Source organism: Lolium rigidum, chromosome 7, assembly GCF_022539505.1.
Source record: "Lolium rigidum isolate FL_2022 chromosome 7, APGP_CSIRO_Lrig_0.1, whole genome shotgun sequence".
Classification (NCBI taxonomy): domain Eukaryota; kingdom Viridiplantae; phylum Streptophyta; class Magnoliopsida; order Poales; family Poaceae; genus Lolium; species Lolium rigidum.
In genome coordinates, this window is record NC_061514.1 from 121443989 (window position 1) to 121454080 (window position 10092).

Here is a 10092-nt window from a genome sequence, read left to right on the forward strand (position 1 = left end):
ACATGAACGACAATTTTGAATATGCCAACCCAGGCTACTTAATTATGTTGAATTGTCGATTATAAAATATTAAGCCAGTCAAAAAGGAAACATGCTTGGTAAAAATGTGGCTTGTGTTGGTGAATAGGTGCCAAAGTTTCAATGGAAGTATACATGTTTATATAGAAAACATAGGTAGTCTATGTCGTGTCTTACTTGGACCTTGTCAATTCTTGGACTCCATGAAATTGTCTGTATAGTACAGCGTGTGTAAATACGTGGCTTACGTGTTTATGCTGTACTCTGCATCTGGATTTTTTATCTATAGACTATAGTGATGCAGTTCAGTACGGAGGAGCTCTTCTTGTCGCGACATGAAGCCCCAATTTCGTCAGCAAGTAAAAAAAAAAACAGAACAAAAGGGCAAAAGGCACACACGATACGCAACACACGCACGCGAAAGGTAGCGACGAGCTGTAGGCCGCTTGGCTCGGGCGAGCTGAGCCGGACATGCCAGCTAGGTAATGCCGCCGTCATCCATCCGTCCCACCCACCTGCACCAGGCCTCAGCCCTACCAATTTCCCACTGCCAGTTCGCCCGCAACCCAGACCAAACAAACACTCCCCATCGCCGTCTCCGTCGCCCCGCCCGCCGCGATTTCCGCTCCCGCCTCCCCGCGCCGCCGCAGCAGCACCAGCATCAGCCCGCCCCTCTCCCGCCTCCGTCCGCTCGCGTGCCAGGTGAGCACGGCTCTCTCCCGCGCCCTCCCTCTCGTCTCGTCCTCCTTCGTCTCGCAGAGATTTGTTGGTGTGCTCCCGTTCTCCTTTTCCGCTCCCGCTCCTTTTGCATGTCGCCACGCCTACGCGGGTTCCTATGAACCTCCTGCCGGTCCCAATTCGTCGTCTCCTAGGCCGGCTCTAACCGCGCGTCCGATTGATTGGGCGGAAATTCATGTGTGCCATTTCATCTTCGGTCGGACTTCTATTGATGAAAGGAGCGACAGCCAGCCAGATCTGCTTGTTCCCCCGCCTTCACGTTCTATCTAGCTAGGCGAAGAATCGCAGGATTTGGGGGACTCTGAAGGTTTAGGGGATGGAGCAGAGGATTTCCGTTTTGGGGGCTATCTGAGGTTCTCGATTTGTGAGGACGCCCTGCAATTGGGCTCTGCAGTTCTCACGGTATGGGGCGCTCTGCACCCCGTATTCCCGGATAGCACGACTCGCCCGACCTTCTGCTCTGCTTTATTGTCCTTTCCTCCCGTTCTTCTCCCGCCCGTGTCCTTTCGGCCTGACTATACATCCTCAGTTCCTCACATGCTAGTGAGTTTTTGTCCCCGGTAGTCAATAGTCTCGACCTGACTGCTCCTGAATTCGTTGCCTGTTAGTAGAAGCTCTATCCTACATGTTAAACTTCACCTTGCCATGCAACAAAAGTTGCTCCTGTATACCTGGCTGTCTGTTTCGTTGCCAAAAAAATCCATCAGTTTCGTTCAGGGTGGGGGAGTCTCTATTTATACACAGCTTCGAGGTCTGTAGGCAACTTGTCAACCTTGCAGCTGCAGTTCGCTAGATTCATGGCCATATTGTGATCCAATGTTTGCTAACATGAAGCACCAAATTGAATGCATGATTAGTTTTAGGCCGGTTCCGTTGCTAACTCTCTTCGGACATGCCAAAGCTCCAGAGGTGCCGGTGTCTAGAATACCGAAAATTCGAGAAAGGTCATACACATCTTTATGGCGGAGTTTTTCTCATCCATGGTTGCTTGTTTGTTTCATCATCTTGAGTGTTATTGTACTTGATTTGATGTCAAGGGATGATAATAGCTGTCCCAACCACTCGAAAAAAAATGATAGCCATCCCATTCCCCCTGATGTTCTTCACTGCTGCCAATGGAATATGTTTTAGTTTCTGTTGCACTGGTACTGGCTGACTTTGGTGGCTTTTACTGTAACATGGTTCTCATGTGCAGTAATCTGACTAGGTTGGTTAACTAATCCATTAATCATCATATCTGATTGTGACAGGGCTAGATAAAGTAAAACCAGTTATTTCACTCAAGCTACCAAAAGTAGCATTTGCAGGTGTATTAGTGCGTATGTTGACATGACAGGACTTAGAGACATCTTTTGACCATCAGGACTTAGAGACATCATATGTGTGTATTATTTCTCTTGGTAGTTATAGACATTTCGGCTTGTTGGAAAGATACTCAAGGATTCATCTTTTGGCATACAATAATATTGTTTTTTTATTGGCTTTGGCACCCGGTTGTACCACTAGAAATATTTAATGAATAAGTTTGTTCCAAACATATGTTTAGTATCTCAATTTTAGCTGACATTTTTTTTTTCGCAATTTGCAGATTGGCCAACTACAGATCATTTAGCCCCTTGTGCCTATGCCTTATGTCAACTACAAGGGATGTTGTGTAGTCCTGAGGAGATTGAGTAGCTTTGGATCTTAAATTCGCACCAGAACAACATAGTTATGGACCGTGCAGACACCTCAGGGTTTGTCAGTGGTGGTTGCTTTGGTACTACGCTCCTGCTGATATTCTTCCATTTTGTCTATTCGACTATCAGTGTCTGAAAGATAACCTGGCCCCTGTTCTTCAGTTCTCTAGTGATCCTGTTATTATTTGCTCACACAGTTCTCATAGTATTAAGCCGTGATGGATAACAGCTTTGTGGATATCCCAAACCAGCCTGTGATGAATGATCCCTTTTTGTTAATGACACAATCTGCTCCAAGTTACACAATGAAGAACCTGAGCAAAAGCACACTCCGCGTGGACTGTCTTGGCTCAGCAATGCCAAATTGCGGTCATGGTGATGAAAATAATCAAAGCATGAATAACATCACAACTAGGGATGATGGCTGCAGGCTTGTTCTCGGGTTGGGTCCTACACCTGATTTTTACTCAACAGACTATCAGAACACTGGAGTATACAGGTCAAAAGAATCTCAGAGTTTGTCTGGGCAGAGTTTCTCTTTCACCGATCCAGGGATGCTGAGGCTTGGCCTGCAGACAGATGGTGCAGAGACAATTCAGCATCTGCAAGCATCAAATGGAAGAGTCCATTCTTTTTCTTTAGTTGACGAGGCTTCAACATCTGCTGCTGTAAGGAGCATGGGTGGCTACATGCCATCTCTACTCTTTGCTCCTCGCACCAGTTCTTGTGCTGCCAATGGGGTCCAACTACAAAACCAGGATTCACTAGACCTTACACAGTATAATAGTGATAACACTCAGGCTATTCAGCAACATCATCAGCTCAGCCCTGAGCCTTCTGCTACAACGGAGACTTCATTTGGTGTGAGCTCTGATGTGGTCACTGGAGCAACTACATCAGAACAACGGAGTCATCCCCGGCATCCTAAGAAGTGCAGGTTCAAGGGGTGCTCCAAAGGTGCAAGAGGCTCATCCGGGCTGTGTATTGCCCATGGAGGCGGGCAAAGATGCCATAAGCCTGGGTGCCATAAAGGAGCTGAGAGCAGCACTGCATATTGTAAGGCCCATGGCGGAGGACGGAGGTGTGAGGAGCTTGGTTGCACCAAGAGTGCCGAGGGAAAGACAGATTACTGCATTGCTCATGGCGGAGGTCGCCGTTGTGAATACCCTGATTGTCCTAAGGCTGCACGGGGTAAGTCTGGACTGTGCATAAAGCACGGTGGTGGGAAGAGATGCGCAATGGAAGGGTGCATTCGGAGTGCTGAGGGTAAGGCTGGACTTTGCATTTCTCATGGTGGTGGACGTCGGTGTCAGTATCCAGATTGTGGCAAGGGGGCTCAGGGCAGCACATTGTACTGCAAGGCGCATGGCGGGGGCAAGAGGTGCATCTTCGATGGGTGCAGCAGAGGTGCGGAGGGGAGCACACCTTTGTGCAAGGCCCATGGTGGTGGAAAACGATGCTTGTACGAAGGAGGCGGTGTCTGCCCAAAGAGTGTACATGGGGGAACTGAATTCTGTGTGGCACATGGAGGTGGAAAGCGCTGTGCGGCGCCTGGTTGCACTAAGAGCGCCCGCGGCCGTACAGACAGTTGCGTGAAGCATGGTGGTGGTAAGAGGTGCAGGATAGATAACTGTGGTAAGAGTGCTCAAGGGAGCACTGACTTCTGCAAAGCCCATGGTGGAGGCAAGCGGTGCACATGGGGATCAGGTTGTGAGAAATTCGCGCGGGGCAAGAGCGGACTGTGTGCTGCGCATGGGACCTTGGTGGCCAGGCAACAAGAAAGTGGAGTGGTGAAGAACAGAGGAAGCATGATCGGAGCAGGCCTCTTCAGTGGCATTGTGGCATCATCAGCCACTGCTGCAAGTAGCATGACGAATGACTACTCATCATCAGGCATAAGCACCGCATCAGATAGTGACGGCACAGTAAGGAGCCAGGCGATGATACCTCCGCAGCTGCTTGTTCCTCGTTCCATGATGCCCTCCTCGTCGTCTGAGCCTACTGTACGTGGGGGTAGAGAAGGGAGCTGTGCTGTTCCTGAGGGAAGGGTGCACGGCGGTGGCCTGCTGTCACTCCTCGGTGGCAGCTTCAGGAACGCCAATATAGATAAGCTGTGAAGTGTTTTTCCATCTTCAAATGTCTGTCAGTTTGGTTGTACATAAAAGGCACCGTGTTGCCTATTGGATTTTATTGTTCTTCTCCCAGCTTGATAAGTGTTTCATGAATGTTTAGTCAGTCCATTGTACATTGGTGTCCGGCAATTGTTCTTATCGCTTTTGGGATGCCGGTTCATGCCAATAAACTTATGTATTTGATGTATTGTGTCTCATTTACTTGTGGACTATTATTCTTCAGAAATTTGGCGTGAGATTGCCAGACAGGGCTTTGTACAATAGTAAAGATTTTTGGCTAGCTCCTCTTAAACGTTTTGAAATGTTGGGACATCCAGGTGCTACTCCTCCGTAATGGCCGGCTGTTAGAGCATCTCCAGTCGCGTTCCCCAAAGCGATTTGAGGCGCGCTGAACAAAAAAACGTTTCCAGCCGTGTCCCCAAAGCCTCTTTTTGTCCGGCGCGGCCCGGTACGGTGTTCGGCGCTCCGAGCCTGTCCCTGTCCCACAGGAGATGCACTGGGATGCCGGAAGCATCGAAAAGCGAGGCAAAGCGACGTGGGCCCGACCCGTCAGCGGCTCGGAAGCCTAAAACCCTGTCGCCTACCTTTGATCAAGCGTTGTTAATGGCGTCCCAGTTTTTCCAGGCGACGCAGGGACGCGTCTCGTCGTTCATGGCCGCGTGGCCGTCCGTGCCGACGGTATTTCGTGCAACCACCCGCTGCCGCCGCTATACATTAAGAGGCCTTGCGGTTCGTCCCAATCTCTCACCGCTCCCAAACCTTCTCCTCGCCACCCCCAGATCTTCTCCTCGTCGCTCCAAGCAATGTCGTCCTCGTCCTCCTCGAACTCTTCTTCCGCAGGACCGGCCCGATCGACGCCGTCCTTGTCGTACCGCTCGGTGCCCTACACCGTCCCCAATCGCGTGAAGGAGGAGCCGGCGACGCCCGTCAATCCGAGGTGCGGCGGTAGCGGCAGCCGGCGGCAGCAAGAGAGGCGCGGCGGCCCTCTCCTCATCCCGAAGCCGAAGGTGAAGGAGGAGCCGGAGGAAGCGTCGCAGGAGGCGCTGCTCGCGGAGTACGAGCGGCAGCAGGGCCTCATCGCCAGCAGCGACGACCCCGAGGACTGCCCAGGGCTGCGAGCTGCGTTCTTGGTGTCGCTCAACGACAAGGATGCCTGGAGGGGCGACATTGAGACGGCGATCGCCATGTCCATCGGCGACCCGGCAAGCCGCTCGTGGACCTCACCGACGACGGCGAGGCAGGGCCAAGAGGTCTGGTGAAGGACGAACCCGTCGACGAGCCCGACGAGCGCGTCAAGCAGGAGGTCGTCACCGACGACATGCACAACTTCCATCAGTACTACGACACCTCCGACCGCCGCAAGTACTACTAGATTAGGTTTAGTTTAAATTTAGTCGAATCTAGTTCGAATCTATGTAATATATACCAAGTTTGGATGAATTTAATCGAATCTCTCACAAGGTTCAAATTTCCGAAATTTTGTTTGGGGGACGCGACTGGGGAGCGACGTCCCCCAAACACGGCATGAATAAAACACGTCCCCCAAACGCTCGATCCAGCGCGGTTTGGGGACGGTTTGGGGGACGCGACTAGAGATGCTCTTATCTTGCTTCTTAATTCTGTATCTTGGGATGTCATATTATTCTTGATTACATATACTCATGGAAATGTTTGTGTTAGTTAGAAAGCGGGAGACCACTCCCACTGTGTCAGTTTGGTGAAACTTTGATAGTTCAAAGGGATTCAGAAAATTTCGCAAAACCAAATACTTGCATCTGAGAACAAATACTGTGTATCAAAATGTAATGATTCAACGAAGAATGGACATACAAGGAAGAAGACTAAACGAGTAAAAATCGATACTAGCAGCCCAAGACTAATCGGGAATCAAACGAGCAATTTGGGGTTAGCCGCCATAAACTAATTTTAGATCTCAGATCTCCAAAAAGGAATAGTTTGGATTAGAGAAACTCAAATGGAGAGATTTGACTTTCTCATGTACGACCTCTAGAAGAATCTGACGTACATGATACAAGTCATCGTATGCTATGTCCTCACTATACATATGCGACTAGCTACATGCTGAATTAGCCACACCGTACTCTCCTTTTCGCAACGTGCAAGCCAGTCGTTGCTAGCGCTAGTAGTAGTGCTGCCCAACAATGGCGGGAGGGGCACTGCTTCCTGTTGCCTTGCTGGTGTGCCTTGCGCTGGCCGGCGGCGCGGATGCTGCCCGGAAGCCGGTCGGTTTCTACGAGCTCAAGAACAAGAAGGGGGACTTCTCCATCAAGGTCACAAACTGGGGAGCCACCCTCGTCTCTGTCTTTGTCCCTGACTGCAAAGGTATGGCCATGGCCACTTTCTTCTTGCTTTCAGCAGACCAAGATCCTTTGTCTTGTTCATCAAGAGCTGAAATGTTCTTGTAGGAGACGTGGCCGATGTTATCCTTGGGTACGATACCATCGCCGAATACGTTGTAAGATCACGAATTCCTCTGCATTACTACACATTTATTAACTCTGTTACGAAATGTTCCTCTTGCTGGCAATCAAGCAAGAAGGGTTTCGAGTTAGTTATGTTAGAATGACCCAAACAAATAATCTAAGAATGTTTTATGCACCTTTCTGATCAGAATGGCACTCAAGCATTCGGATCGACTGTTGGGCGCGTGGCCAACAGAATCTTCAAGTCCCGCTTCGTGCTCGACGGGAAAGCCTACCGTCTCTTCCCTAACGACGGCAACAACTCCATCCACGGTACGCTACATATTTCACTTCAACTCTTTTCCCCCAATGCATATGCATGGTTTGACTTAGATGCGCTGAGATAGTTTACCATTCACGGTACTACCATGTCGTGGCTACAGTCCAAGTCAACTTTATTAAGTTTGACTGAATATGTATCAAAAGATGACCTATTCACAATACCAAATTTATATAATATGAAAATACATTTTTTTTTGATGATTCTACTAATATTGATATTATATTTTACTACCTCGGGTCGTATTTAATCGATGCAACCCATACCATAGTTATACGCTAGCGATGGCTTGCTCCACGTCGATCTTTTCATACCGGAGGGAGTAGATGTTAACAATTTTTCTTATATATTTAATCACAATTACACAATCAAACCTTGACAAAGGTAATTGTGAATGGAGTGGAGTATGCTACTCCCTCCGTTCCAAAATAATGTCTTAACTTTATCAAAATATACAAGTATCTAAACATGTTTTAGTGCGTAGATACATATAAATTTAGATAAAATCGAGACCTACTTTTATGGACGAAAGGAGTACATATTTCACCTTAACTCTTTTTTCCAATGCATTATGCATGGTTTGACTGTCCGACACACTCAAATAGTTTACTAGTAGTAGAGTTTAAATTATCTTGTCGCTCTTTGTTTAGGCGGCCACAGGGGTTTCGGCAAGGTCATTTGGACGGTGAAAGAGTACGTGAGCGGTGGCGACTCCCCGTACATCACCTTCTTCTACCACAGCTTCGACGGAGAGCAAGGTAAAATCGATGCACATGCCCACCACATTCTATAATAGACTCTTGCACTTTGATTAAATGAGCTTCATGACACTGACACATCTGTATAAAATTCGATGAAGTCAAATTTGCAACAACATATCCACTGTTTAGAAAACAATTGAGCCGTACTGTATAGCTGACTTGCACTTGCTTCCGCGGATCATCGGGACTGACGCAGGGTTCCCGGGCGACCTGGACGTGTACACCACGTACCGGCTCTCCAGCCCGTACGAGCTGAGCATCAGCATGAACGCGACGGCCACGACCAAGGCGACGCCGGTGAACCTCGCGAACCACGCGTACTGGAACCTCGCTGGCCATGACAGCGGCGACGTCCTCCAGCAGGAGCTCCAGATCCTCGCGTCGAGCTACACGACCGTCGACGCCATGATCCCGACGGGCCAGATCGAGCCCGTGGCCGGCACCATCTACGACTTCCTGCAGCCGACGCCCGTCGGCGAGCACATGGACATCGTCCCGGGCGGCGGCGGCGGGTACGACCTCAACTTCGTCGTGAACGGGGAGCAGGACGCGTTCCGGCAGGTGGCGCGCGTCGAGGACCCCAAGTCCGGCCGGGGCATGGAGGTGTGGGCTAACCAGCCCGGCGTGCAGCTCTACACCTCCAACTGGGTCATCAACGAGAAGGGGAAAAACGGCAAGGTTTACGGGCAGTACGGCGCGCTCTGCCTGGAGACGCAGGCATACCCTGACGCCGTCAACCACCCCGAGTTCCCGTCGTCGATCGTCAGGCCCGGCCAGGTGTACAAGCACGACATGGCCATCAAGTTCTACCAGGACGCATGATTGACTTCATAGATCCGTCATTTTCTTTTGAGCGGACGATTCGTCTGTTCTTGTTGAATGTGTCGTAGCATGTTGTTAGCTTTGGGAAGTGACAAGGTCAATGGGCCAAAATCAAAATGTGGCAATGGCCCCAGGAGCTTGCTGTAATTTGACCGCGAAATAAGAACATCTAGAACTGTGTTGTCACAAAGATTTTTCTACTAGTTCTAAATTTCTACTTATTTTTTTTGAAGATTTTTCTACCAACAGAAAAGCTGATAAGTGTGGTATATATGTTATGCTAGCTAGTAAAGCTTGATGCATTGCTTTTCGATTTATTTGATCACTACATTAGCATTCATATATCGATTAAAAATAGTTGGGACAACTTTCATTGATGAGTGTCGATAGATCATGGCAGGGCCTGAGATGGCACAAATATCCCACTGTCCCCGGGATGCAAACAAGATGGTTGATTTGCTTGCTAAATTTGTAGATTTGTTTTTTGAAACAAGGCAAAAGATTTACCATTTTCATTGATTAAAAAGAAGTTTTAGAGTTGTTACAAACCAAGACTTGACACAAGGTCAAGCCCAAAACATAAGCCTACTCTCGCGGCATTACAACACTCAAGGCCTTAGCCCCGGCTAGGCTCCAAATGGCGGCTTTATCTTTTATCTTGGTCACCGACATACTTAAAGTGGAGGCATTGTTCCGAAAAATACGAGCATTTCTTTCCTTCCAAATTTCCCATGAGACCAACATTGCAAGGGACACCATGGCCTTCTTTGATTGCCCTTGCTTGTGGATCGCGTCATTCCACCACTCCTTTACATTCCTCATAGTACGCCAAGTTACGGGATTAACGTCTTGTAGTCCTAGCCAATTCTTCACCCTTGACCACACACAAATGGTGAACCGACATTTGAAAAGAAGATGAGAGGCGGATTCTTGTGCTTGATTACAAAGCTTGCATGTTTCACAATTTGACCATCCTCTCTTTTGGAGCCTATCCGCCGTCCAAACTCTATTTTGGATGATCAACCAAGCAAAGATTTTGCACTTCGGTGGAGCCCATGGCTTCCAAACCAAGGAAGGCATACAAGATTTCGGGTGTCCAAAGAATTGCATGGTGTAAGCCGACTTGGAGGAGTAGCAACCATCCTTGGTTAGCTTCCATAGAATTGAATCCGTTGTGCT

At 48.9% G+C, this 10092-nt stretch overlaps 2 protein-coding genes across 2 annotated transcripts; both read left to right on the top strand.

Moving 5' to 3' along the window:
- Positions 1–561: 561 nt before the first annotated feature.
- Positions 562–4828, top strand: LOC124674065. Its single transcript, XM_047210098.1, has 2 exons — positions 562–720; positions 2345–4828. Exon 2 carries the CDS (start codon positions 2654–2656, stop codon positions 4550–4552), a length of 1899 nt encoding a protein of 632 aa, XP_047066054.1. The 5' UTR covers positions 562–720; positions 2345–2653; the 3' UTR covers positions 4553–4828.
- Positions 4829–6729: 1901 nt separating this feature from the next.
- On the top strand, positions 6730–8913 carry LOC124671913 (galactose mutarotase-like). The gene is made up of 5 exons (XM_047208232.1): positions 6730–6910; positions 6994–7043; positions 7200–7323; positions 7981–8088; positions 8288–8913. The coding sequence occupies exons 1-5, from the start codon at positions 6730–6732 to the stop codon at positions 8911–8913; spliced, it is 1089 nt and encodes a 362-aa protein (XP_047064188.1).
- Positions 8914–10092: the final 1179 nt, after the last annotated feature.